This window comes from Mus pahari, chromosome 5 (genome assembly GCF_900095145.1).
Source record: "Mus pahari chromosome 5, PAHARI_EIJ_v1.1, whole genome shotgun sequence".
Lineage (NCBI taxonomy): Eukaryota > Metazoa > Chordata > Mammalia > Rodentia > Muridae > Mus > Mus pahari.
The window spans coordinates 151,771,563-151,784,802 of record NC_034594.1 but is presented as its reverse complement, the minus strand read 5'-3'; the positions used below and the strand labels follow the sequence as shown (position 1 = coordinate 151,784,802).

Sequence of the window (13,240 nt, the reverse complement as noted above, 5' to 3'; positions counted from 1 at the left end):
CACCTGTGAGACCCTACAGCTATCCCAGCATCACCTGTGAGACCCTACAGTTATCCCAGCATCACCTGTGAGATCCTACAGTTATCCCAGCATCACAATATCAATAACAACAGCAACACCTCACCCAAGCATGCAAGGCTTTCTCCCTGCTGTGAGTTCTTGCTCTCATTTCACCTCATTCCCTTTCCAGCCATAGCTTTCACAGCACAGTCACTCTGCTGTGATAGGTCACTTTTCTTCTAAGAATTTAAAAAATGTTCTATGTATGGGCATTTACAGGTAGGCAACTCTTGCATGTCCGAGGCCTGCAGGGGCCAGAAGAGGGAGCTGGGATGCCCTGGACCTGGAGTTTCAGACAGTTGTGAGCTGGCCTGTAGATGCTTGGAATTGATCAAAGGTCTTGTGGGAGAGCAGGAAGTGCTTTAAGGGCTCCAGCGCCTACTCTTTCTGACCAATCCATCTTAAGAGCTGCCTTCTTTTCTCTGTTGCTGACTGGGCAAAGCTAACTGCTTGTCTTGTTCAGCTGACCCTTAGACATGGCCACTCTGGCAGTACAGAGTCCCACGTGTGGATCTGCATACTCACTGCTGCCCTCTCATGGGAGCATTAGGAAGTCTTTGTTCCTTCAGCGGCTAGTAGGCCTCTTGGCACCCAGTTGGAGCTTACTAAACTCTTGCCATATTGATTTCTTGTACTTAACTGAATCACTGAATAAAGGCGTTGGGTTGGCTACTTAACCAAATTACAAATCACGTAAGGCCACGCTGTGTCTACCTCCCAGAATATGCCAAATCTTCTACCAGCCATGCACTTCTGTCAACAGTGGGTGGATGAGTGAGTCAATCGTGGAGAAGCAGATTTAGGATGGGTGTGATGGATGTCATACCTGGTGGAGGAAGAGGGGAAGTGCCCTGGAGTCCATCTGTGCCACCTCGCCTCGGATCAGCGAGAAGAGCGGCTGCAGCGCTGGCGCTTTAGGTGGGTCATTTGCGTTTACTCCAGCAGCCTCCTCCTCGCCAGCAGCCTGCGACATTTCATTCAGTGTCTGCATTACAGGTATGACATCACCTATAGAAAGTGAAAGAAACGACCACATTAGGCTGGACCCTGTCATGGAGGAATGTTTTTAAACTAGCACCTGCATTCATGATATAACTTTCAAGTATAAGTAACCCAGAAAATGCAAGTCCTCCTTCAGTGGTTGATGCTTTGCGGTTGCTAGGAACACTGATGTGACCATTTCTGCAGAACTCTCACTGACGACTGGTAAGGAGGGTTCACTTCACAAGCATGAAAACCCAGATTAATACCCAGAAGTCCTGTTTAAAAAAAAAAAAAGAAGCTGGGCACACTCTGTTAATCCCACTGCCGGAATGACAGATAGGTGGATTCCTGCAGCTTGCTGGCCAAGCCAGCCTAGCCCTTGGTGAGGTCCAGCCTGGGAAGACACTATGTCTAAGGAAATATAAAAGTGGTCACTGCTTGGGGACTGACATTTACTGTTGTCCTCTGGCTTCAATATGAAGACACAGAGGCACACACACACAGAGGCACACTTGTGGCATATCATAAAAAGATAAAGAAATATATGCAACTTACTGCCTGATCGAAAATGTGATTCTTCCAAAAGAAAGGTACACAATGCTCTGGGGTTCTGGCCTGCCTCAAATGAGAGAGCCCTGACCAGGAAGGTAAATGTGTCACCCTGGGAGACAGCTAAACAAAATGAACCTCCTCAATGTTAGAGCCACTTGTAGGTCCCAGGAGACCGTGGGGACTCAGGTAGCAACGCTAACCCCAGTGAGGTGACTTCCCTGGAGAGAAAGCGCTGCAAACTTCTGAGCTGTCACTGCGGAGAGCTGAGTCCCACCACCGCCTGTTAGATGCACCCGCACTTCCCACTTGAACCGTTAGCAAAGTTTAACCCCATCCTTCACCAGAACCTCAGGATTGATCCCAAAGCTCATGTTCAAATCATGTGAGCTATCCATCTGTCACTAACATCGTTCGGCTGGTCTGTCTCAGAAAAGGTCTTTCCTAGTAATAGAAGACAAGCAGCCCTTCCCTTCCTCTGACAATGTGCCCCAAACCCTACCTTCCTCTGTCTACCACATCGTCCCAATGCTCTGGGGGACTAGGTCACTCTTTGTATCCCTAGGGTAATACTCCACACATCTCCTATTTATTTTCTACCCTAACGCACACACACATGTGTGCGCGCGCGCACACACACACACACACACACACACACACATCATGAACTGCAGAGATGTATCACTCACACCTATATCTTATGTCTTGGGACAACATTCTCTACTGAGACAGAGTCCATAAGTCAAAGAGCTTTGAACAAGGAGGAGCCAGGGCCCAGTTATAGCATTATCTTTCAGAGTGACCTTAGAATAGAATGTTACTCACCATAAATGGAGATGAGTTCTCAAATCTTCCCTAGATCTGATCAACTAAAACAGTCAAGATCCTCCCAGAGATTTTGATGATTAAGTAATACACAAAGTGCTGGCCTGGTGGTACACATTTGTAACCCCAGCAGTTGCCAAGCGGAAGCAGGATGATCTGAGGTTCTATGCCATCTTTAACTACCCATCAAATTTGAAGCCAGAGTGGGCTACAAGATAATCTGTCACAAACAACAGCAGCACTGGAGAGCTACATATGGGAAACCCCCTAAGGCTTGCTGGCTACCCACTACAGGCAACCACTGAGCTCTGGGTTCAGTGAGAAACTGTCCTCATTAGGGTTGCTAGCGCTATGATAAAACTCCATGATCAAAAGCAACTTGGAAAGGAAAGAGTTTATTTGGCTTATACTTCCACATCACTGTTCATTGTGGAAGGAAGTCAGGACAGGAACTAAACAGGACAGGAACTAAACAGGGCAGGAACCTGGAAGCAGGAGTTGATGTGGGGCCATGGAGGGGTGCTACTGACTGGGTTGCTCCTCATGCCTTGCTCAGCCTGCTTTCTTATAGAACCACCAGCCCAGGGATGGCACCACCCACAATAACCTGGGCCCTCTCACATCAATCACTAATAGAGAACGCCCCACAGTCTTGCCTACCGCCTCTCTGATGACTCTAGCTTGGGTCAAGTTGGCATAAAACAAGTCAGGACAGAAACTCAGTCTCAATCAATCAAATGTAAAATAATTAGGTGGACACACAATTGATGACACCTGACAACAGAGGTCAGACCTCCACAAATACACAAAATTAACAACACTGTTTTAAAAGAAAGGAATATGAGGCAGTGGGAGTTGCTTAATGGTATGAGGCCTGGGACCACATTCTTTGCACAGAAAAAAAAAAGAGAGAGAGAGAAAAAGAAGAGGAGGAAGAAGAAAAAGAAGAGGAAGAAGGGGAGGAAGGAGGAGGAGGAAGAAGAGGAAGAGAAAGAAGAGGAGAGAACTTTTCTTGCCCAGAACCAGAGAAAGGACAATCCAGAAGCCAGGCCTGCTTCCAACACTTATCTCCTGTACTTTTGCCAAGTTACTTAAACTCTGATTCCTAGCTTTGTTTTGGCTGCTCTGGGCATCTACCTTCTAAGATCACTAGCTGTATATAAAGCAGTGGAGACAGGGAAAAACCAAGGTGTGCTCCTGACCTCACTGCCAGGTGAAGGAGATCATTGAGACAGATAAACATGCACTCCCCCCTTTTAAGAAAAACATTCGGAGGCAAACACTAATAAGGCTTACATCCGATGTTGTACTGAATAAGAACTAGGCTGGACACAGTGGCACTCTCCTGTGCCTCAGCACTTTAAAACAGAGGCAGGAGAAGCAGTTCTAGGTCATCCTTTGTAGAAAATTTAAAGCCATCTTGGACTAAGTAAAAGACCCCCACGCCAAAAGCAAAATATAAGAATAGAAAATAGCTTGGCATGGTGGATCATGCCTTTAATCCCAGCATTAGAGAGGCAGAGGAAGGTGAATCTGTGAATTCCAGGCCAGCCTAGCTTGCAGACTGAGTTCTGGGACAGCCAGGGCTACACAGAGAAACCCAAAACAAAACAAAAACAAAAACAAAAAACCAAAACAAAAATGAAAACAAAAGACTAACAAGTGAAAACACTTAAAAAGAAGCATGTATGATAGTTATAGACTTAATTCCATGTTCACCAACACTGTTAGTGTGAGCACTGTTCACCATCACAGTGTGAGCACCAGCGGTTACAGACTTAGTTCAATGTTCACCAACACTGTTAGTGTGAGCACCAGCGGGCTCGTGTCCCCAATACAGTAACATGCATTGCCTTCCAGGTTGGCTTCTTTTTCTTAGTCAGACACTCAAATTTCCTTCACATCTTCCCATGGCTTCATATCTCGTTTCTTCTCAGCACAGAATGGGCTTTTTTTTTTTTTTTTTTTTTTTTTTTAAAGTAGGGCAACAATTAAGAAGAGAAATACAGGTATAACCATAGACTTACAGGCTAACATGATGTGACCTACACCTTTCTGTTGTAGTAAATGACTTTATGATAGCTACTTGAACATTCATAATATAATATGGAAGCCTGGTGGTTGTCAGTGTGTATTTCAAGGTAATTTTGATATTGTTACATTTGGCAACAATGCCCTATAAGTTTTATAATTGTTTCTCGCTTTAAGAAGGTTAATTTATGTCATGAATTATCACTAAAATTCTTTGTGGTACATAAAAAGTTCTCTAGTAAAAACACATTTATAGTTAAGCAAGAAAATCAAAACATGAACTGCTTCATGCCATTTCTCCTTAACTATAACATCTCATTCAATATAGCTCTGCGCTACTGTAGATGAATCCAGATGGTTAAAGAGAGACAAGAAACTCTAGTTACCTTCCTTTGCAAAACCACGTGAGTTACAATTAAAGTACCCACCAAACAAGGTGGGGATGCTATTTATACATTTTGCAGATGACAGGCAAATTCAGAAGCCCTAATTTAACTTAACACCTGTCAACTTTATTAAGCTCTAAAAAAGAGAACACCATTCAACATTTGTCTGTTAAGGTTTTATTTAGCTTTTATACTTGATTTTAGCAAAAGACTGAGAAACAATTTTATTTGATTTAAAAATTTGTAACGGCTTTGGGACAAAGAACAGGTAGTTTATCTTGACTGAGATACATTTATCCAGTCCTGTGCCTCTGGCACCTGACTGATCGAGTTGGCTGAGAGCCTGAGGGTTGTCAGGAAGCACTTTAGAGCCCAGGGATAGCTTCTAACAGCTTTTGTCTCGAAATGCCAGGACTGCACCCTGGCATGCATGCCCCTCTAGTATCTGCCATCTGCCAGCTCAGCTGAGATGTGACTGCTGGCTTCCAAGCAGAGGAATAGTGTGACTGGATCATTTAGAGGCAGAAACCATGAATGTGAGACATTATCCCATACAAATGAGACCCAAAGGGTCTAGAAGCCAGCAGTGACCGGGTAAGCACAGTAGTAATGGAGCCCTAATTAGGTTTTCAAAGCAAAACGGCAGGAGAGGCAGCCCACTCTCCCATGCCCCTTTATCTGACTTGTTTCTGTTACCTGAAGGACAGACACAGGTGTTTGCCTCTGTGTCATCTGAGTGGGAACCCCTCCAGAGCAGGAGTGGCAGACTCTGCTGTAATCATTGTCAGGTGAGCAGAAAGCCAACGGACAGCTAGTTGGGCCACAGAACGATAACTGAAGCCGGAGAGCAAAAGCCAGGAACAATGCCACCTTCAAGAAAGCAGGGCATTTGAGAGTGCCCATGTGATCGGCAAACTACAAAGCCAGTCCCGGTTGTTGGGAAGGATAAATGCTTAGAGGAAGCCCAGAGCTTTCACATCCCTGATCTGAGAGGCTCTGCAGTGAGCAGGAAGGAAAAGACGAGGCAGAACCACAATCAGCCTGTTAGAGAGCCCAGAGAAGGAGCCCAAGTTAACCCAGTGAAGAAGTGCCACCTCTCTGCTTCCCGAGTCACTGCCACCATAGGGTTCACCGTGTCCAGCATCCAATAACAAAAGTCTCAAAGTGACAAAGACAGTTTAGAATGGCCTGAATAAGGAAAGAAATCGAAGGATGGAAACATTCCTGAGGAAGACGAAAACACCAGGTCTACTAAAGAATGTAGGTTATCAGTCTCAAAAAACACTCTGAGACCAAAGGAAGCAAAGAACAAAAAACCAATAGGAAACATGAAAGCAAAGCACAGGGAGACTAGGAGAGAGACAGACTGAAAAATGAAATTGCTGTTTAACTCACAAGGACATCCTGTTTGGTGTGGCTTGAGTTTTGGAAATAGACACAATTGACGACTGTGCATCTAATTATGGCCACTGAATGAACAGAACCATTTTGGGCAATGAGTGGCTAAGGGCAAATTGATGTTTTACAGTAATAAAAACAGTAAAAGAGAAAGTACGTTCAGCTCTGTGATTTTGTTATGATTCTCTGAGCCGCTGCATAGCTTTTCTTCAAACTGCTGCACCCCAGAATGCTGTGTCCATCTCAGCCATAATCCTGTGGATGACCAGGTGTGAACATAACCTTGAGACATACGGTCCCCACCCTAGACTTTCTCCCACGCATCTTCATCCTAACTTCTAATATTGTCACTGTCTAAACACACAGAAAATTCTCTGCACCAGGACCAGTATTATGGGATAAGATAAATCTGAGACCGAAGTCCTTCCGGCCTGACCTGGGGTCAAAGGGATGTATTATGTAATTATGGCATAATTATCACTTGCTCTGTGTGGCTAGGTCTCCTCCCATGCCCTTAGGCGACAGCCTCTGCCTTCAGAGGGGGCAGGGCTGAAGCAGGGCTGTGATGCCCAAGTTAAGCTGGGGTCATGCTCTGCTGTTAACATGTGGTAATAAACTAATTAATGGTAGAAACAAAGAAGGTGTCACACATAGGTGTCCTGGATCTGTCTGTCAGCAGGCTTTATTTTAGGTAGCCTTTTGTTACTGTTTTTGAGATGGGATCTTCTCATCACACAGCCACAGCTGGTCTGGGACTCACTACATAACTCAGGCTAGCCTGAACTCGTGGATGATCTCCTGCCTCCTCCTAAGTGCTAGGATTACAGGTATGAACCACCTGTCAGCTTTAGGTGGCAATTTAAAAATGACTGTTAACACCTGGGCTGTTCTGAAGGACACGCCTCTCACCTGCTAAATTCTCTGCTTATAAACTGCAGTCAAGGCAGACTCTGGATGACAATGCCACACCTCTAAGAGAATCCTCTCCTTGCTTCCTGGTAAATGTCACCAAGGGCACTCTCCTTGAGCAGAAGTTGCAGCCTTTTTATAGCTTGTCTGCTTGCTGTGCACTTAGAGAGGATGGCCCTAAGTAAAACTTCAATAAATCGCAGTGAGCAGCAGCAGGGATCTACCTTAGTATCAAGTACTGCTGCCTTCAGCTAGACTTGTCTTGAACTTAAAGATCTTATTTATTTTTTTTCCTTTCAAATACAGGGCTTCCTAAACTCAGTGTTCAGTGTTTGCGGCTACACTGTGGATTTGAAAAAGCATTTCACAAATGAACTTTATGAAAGCTTGAAGGGGATTTGACAAATGCTTGTCACTGAGAGCACTCTTGAGCCAGTTTCTCCATTCTTAACCCTGAAGGTTTCCAAGCAGCTGACCCCCAGCAGCTGTACCCATGCCACCATCATGCTCCCTCTGTCCCCCGCAGCTGCATCCACACCACCACCGTGCTCCCCCCAGCAGCTGTACCCAGGCCACCACTGTGCTCCCTCTGCAACCCCGCAGCCGCATGCATGTTACCACCGTTCTCCCCCAAGCAGTTGTACCCAGGTCACCCCTATGCTCCCTGCGATTCCCTCCAGTTCTGTCCCTTTCTTGAGCTTGCTTCAGGCTATTATCATTTTGTATTCATGGCACTCTTAGTACACATAAATATTGCCAGAAATTAGACTATAAATTATGTAGAACATGCCAATTAGCACCAATGTTGGAAATCTCTAATTTTCCTCTTAGATGTTTGATTAGCTGTTCTACACTCTAGCAGGTCTTATTAAAAATGAAAAAATATGCAAGGGGTTTGCCCAAGCATGCAATTAGCTATTCAAATTCATAAACTTTAAATTAATAGACTCTTAAACTTTTTGTCCACAAACAACTCAAGTGCCAAAGTTTCATAGGACATGAATAGAACTTTCAATTCTGGCCCAGACCTGGTTAATATCAGAATGGCTAAGTCCCACCAGGTTATCAAGGTCATCCGGTCCCAGAAACACTACATTCATCAGCCATCAAATACAAAACGTTTCATGGTTCTCTGGGATACATAAAGGTGAACAAGACTCTCAAAATTAAGTTACTTTCCAAGGAAGTATAGAAACAGGAAATGACGTAAGCAAAGGCTCTTGCTTCGGAAGCCTGGGGGCCCCAGTTCACTCCCCAGCCTCCACAGAAGTGGAGGGAGAGAAGCAAAGCCACAAAGTCCTCTGACCTGCACTGGGGTTAGGGCTCTGATGTGGCTATTTAATGAATAATTCTCTCACCAAAGACACAGGCACATGCTCAAATTTGGAAACTTAAAAATACTTTTTGTGGAGAGGGGGAGAGACTAAAATTTCTTTAAGAGAATTTCCCGTTTCAATCTGTAATTCTCTAAAATCTCCTGACAATAGATAATCTTTGGAAGAATAGAATCAGATGAGAAAGGAAGATTTAGAAAGCCGGGTGATTGAAGAGAAACACGTGTAACAGCACTTGATACGGTTCCCATAAAACGTGGTACAAACTGTCCTTTAGCAGGGATCTCTACGTTTCATGGAGCTATGGACTATAGAACTACCTCAATATTCTTTTCAAAAATAGTTTTGCTGAGATGTAACTTATATGGCTTACAACTCATTTCTTTCTTTTTTTTTTTTCGAGACAGGGTTTCTCTGTGTAGCTCTGGCTGTCCTGGAACTCATTTTATAGACCAGGCTGGCCTCGAACTCAGAAATCCGCCTGCCTCTGCCTCCCGAGCACTGGGGCTAAAGGCGTGCGCCACCACGCCCGGCTACAACTCATTTCTTGAAGTATAGAATTCAACTGCTTTATTCTCTAGAGTGTTGTCTACTGTGGACAGTCCATATTTGTGGTTTCTTTCCTTTCATTAAGCATAATTAATGCTTTCAAGCTTCATTTTGTGGTTTCTATCGGTCTATTATTATTATTATTATTATTATTATTATTATTATTATTATTGAGACAGGGTTTCTCTGTGTAGCCCTGGCTGTCCTAGAACTCATGCTGTAGAGCAGGCTGGCCTCAAATTCTCAGAGATCAGTGCTTCTCTGTCTCTGCGTCCCATGAGCTGGGATTAAAGCTGTGCCGTGCCACTGCTGCCACCATGGCCGGCTTCAGATGCTGTATTTTAGAAGCATGGCTGAAATCATGACCCAGTGGCTAGAGAAGGGGCACATCTCAGGTCTCTGTCCAAGGAGATTCCCAGCATCCCTCATATGGACACTGCAGACGCCCCTTCACCCTTCCCCTCCTGACTCCTTCATCACCCTGGCTTGCTGGGCACTGGCTGTGCCTCCCATAGTCACTGTCATGTTCAAGCCTGTTGGGAAGGTCCAAGCTGGTTATTCTAACACAACGAATTTGTGATCTGGCCTTCATCAATTCCCCAAATCTCTGGCACACTACCTGCTATTTCCCCCCCACTCAGGCCTTTCGCTGTCCTCAGCCAAAGAAAATATAGAGACTCACTAACACACAGGACACTCTCTCCTTGTGCTGGGGTCTGCTCTGACATATTTCATCTTTATCCTTATCTCCTTTCTTGGCCTGCATGTGTCCTATCTCGGCAGAGACATCAATTCTTCCTGGAGGCTTCCACACCTCTCCCTGGACGCTGCCAGGATGGTTAACCCTGTCAGGGCTTCCTTTGCTAGTCTGCCTGTTAGCTCCTTCACTGTCTCACCTGAGCATGAGAAACAGAAAGGCAGGCTCCCCAGCAGTTGAAGGGTAGATGGTACATAACACTCAATAAATACCCGCTGACTAAGAGGTCCTATATGGGTCTACAAATTAATGTAATGGCAGTACTTATAAAGTACAGAATCTTTCTGTTATATAAAGCCATTGTGCCTTGGTTAAGATATTTTGGGGTAGGCAGAATAAAGGCTCCAAAAAATGATTATGTCCCAGTGACATGAATGACATTACCTTACGTCAAAGAGGAACCAGGAACCGAGGCAGCAGATGGATCTAAGGCTGCTCATCAGTTATCTTTGAACAAGGAGGTTTTGCTGGACTGCTTTGTGGGACCATGGGAGCCTTAGATACAGAAGAAGGCAGCAGTGTCAAAGTAGCATGCGAGAGGACTCTACAAGTCTTTGCAACGATGCTGCAACGAGGGAGGACGGGAGCCACACACTGGGCTAGAAGCTAGAAAGACAAAGAAACTGCCTAGAGTCTAGAAACCCCCTTAAGAGTCTCTACAGGGGCTGGTAAGATGGCTCAGTGGGTAAGAGCACCCGACTGCTCTTCCAAAGGTTCGGAGTTCAAATCCCAGCAACCACATGGTGACTTAACAAGATCTGACTCCCTCTTCTGGAGTGTCTGAAGACAGCTACGGTGTACTTACATATAATAAATAAATCTTAAAAAAAAAAAAAAAAAGAGTCTCTACAAATCTCTACAAAGAACGTAGTTGACTGACAACCTCACTTTAGCCCAGAGAGCAAGGGCAGACTCCTAACCTATAGAACTATATGTTAGATATTATGTGCTGTTTTTGAACCTCTAGAGTTGGGGAATTTTACTAGGGGGTCATGGGAATTTTTTTTTTTAATGAATATGTCTTGGGCTGGAGACAAGGCTGATGGATAAAGTGACTGTCGCACAAGCACGAGGACCAGAGTTTGGATCTCCAGAATCCATATGTGACTCCACATGAATTTGGAGGACAGTTAGAGAAGTCTGTCTTATGGTCAAAGTCAGACATGTAAGATGCAATTGGGAGCTCATGTTTTATGGCATCACCAGTTGTTACTTTACATTCAGTGCCATGCCAGTGGGTCCCTTCGACCTAACACTAAAGACAGGAGGAGGTCCTAGGTTCAATTCTCTGTACCACAAAAAGTACATTATATATAACATATATAATAAAAACATGTATTATATATGTACACATACACACAGGCACACACACACAGGACTTAAGAGAAGTACAGACAAAAGAGCTAAGATACACTCAGATTACTTTGTTAGTTCTGAATTCTCTAAGACCTGTCACCCAGAAGAACACTTTGGCACAGTGAGCACACAAACTCATAAACACTTGTTTTTTGGCTACTTTATGCACAGGAATGTTGTCCTCAGGACAATGCTCAGGATATGCCGTCTCAGCTTCCTTGTGATAAGCAGAGACACGGAAGGAACTGAGTTCCTGATCTCAGATCATAAAGGTAGCAGCAGCAGGCAGAGCATAGCTTCAAACCCAGAGCTCTCCTTGCTAACTGCCCACTCCAGGCTGAATATCCATTTCCAGGTTTTGTCTTCCTCCAGTTCCCAACCCTCCAGGTCTTAGACCAGCCTGATACCTTAAACCGGTGGAAGTAAAAGCAGACAGGGTGCTGAGCGTGGGGGTGGGGACAGTTTAGAAGAGTCCTGCTCTCTACCTCTGGTTCTGGTTATCTCCTGCACTGTTTTGTCACTGCTTAGATGCCATGGTGACTAGCACGGAGAAAACACCAAATGTTGTTATGGTAATCTTTATAGACACTTAATCTGAACTTGTCTGTTAAGTCATACAAAATTTATGAGCCATTGATTGCCAGGGGCTGAGGGCAGGAGAACTGGGGAGTGACTGCTAATGGGCTCGCAGTTTTTTGTTTTTTTTGGTTTTTGTTTTGTTTTTACAGAGGACCCAATGCTGCACAGGTCTGTGACTGTAATAAAACCACTGTGCCATAGACTTTAAAAGGCAAACTTGGTGGCTTGTTAATTATATCTCCATTTTAACAACTTGCTATTATAAAGAAACCAGACATTGACAAATGTTGGCAAAGGGACAAAGAAACTGTATCTCGTCCATATTTTAGCAGGGATATAAACTGGTGGAGCAGCGTTGGAAAACAGTTCTCCAGTTAAACATCATGTTACCTACCATGAAAGACCATCCCCCATTGATAAATGAGAGAAATGAACGTATGTTCATAAGGGTGTCTCTCACAGGAGCCGAAAGACAGAATAACCAACGTGTTCAACAGTGTACACACAAGTACCTGGCAAATGTGCTACCTCCATGCAAGGGAGCATTTCTTGGCCATAGAAAGAAAAAGACTGTAAATAGATTACAGTTGGAGTGAACCAGGAAAATGTGTTACATGAAATAACCCAGCCAAAACCCCCATCTATATGATTCCACTGACAACAGTGTCCAGAGAGGACAAATCTATAGAGCGAAAAAATTAATTAGTAACTGCCTACAAGAGGGACAGCTCTGAGAAACCGACTGCTAACAGGTATGGGGCTCACTGGGGGTTCCTGTGTTTTGAGATGGCTAGCTCTGTACTCAGATGACCTGGAGCTCACTGTGTAGCCCCGCTTGGCAGTGATTCCAGCTCCCAAATGCTGGGATTACAGGTGTGAGCCACCACTCCCAGATAGGTTTCAGTCCTTAAGACAGCACTATCAGGGCTGGTGAGATGGCTCAGTGGGTAAGAACACCCGACTGTTCTTCCAAAGGTCCTGAGTTCAAATCCCAGCAACCANATGGTGGCTCANAACCATCCGTAACAAGATCTGACGCCCTCTTCTGGAGTGTCTGAAGACAGCNACAGTGTACTTACATATAATAAATAAATAAATCTTAAAAAAAAAAAAAAAAAAAAAGACAGCACTATCAGACTGTGGAGACAGACAAAGTGCCTCGAAGGACAGTTTATAAAATAAATCTATTCCACACAGCACTGTGTATATCATGTTTACCATATCAGCTCTTTTATGAAAAATATATTCATATCCCTTACCAGGGATGAAATATTTTAAGTAAACACGGAAAAGACAAAGGAACATGAACAGCCGAGTTATGAATTATCTTTACTGGAGCCAAATTATGAGTTACCTCATTAAATAAGGAATGATTGGCAGATTACATGAGTGCTTGCATGTTTGTAGACACGTGTGTACAGGTATATATGTGCAGGTATGTGCACGCAGAGGTTAGTCGGTCAATGGTTAAGGCTGGGTGTTTTCCTTAATTATTCTCCATTTTATTTACTGAGGCAAGGTCT

General features: G+C 44.3%; 1 protein-coding gene across 2 annotated transcripts in view; it reads right to left on the bottom strand.

Moving 5' to 3' along the window:
- Cnst (consortin, connexin sorting protein) overlaps positions 1-13,240 on the bottom strand; it is an 84,047-nt gene that overhangs the window by 35,724 nt on the left and 35,083 nt on the right. For both annotated transcript variants that reach the window (XM_021197736.2, XM_029539037.1), the window contains exon 3: positions 887-1,068. In XM_021197736.2, the coding sequence (XP_021053395.1) occupies positions 887-1,068 (182 nt within the window). The remainder of the gene's footprint in view (positions 1-886; positions 1,069-13,240) is intronic.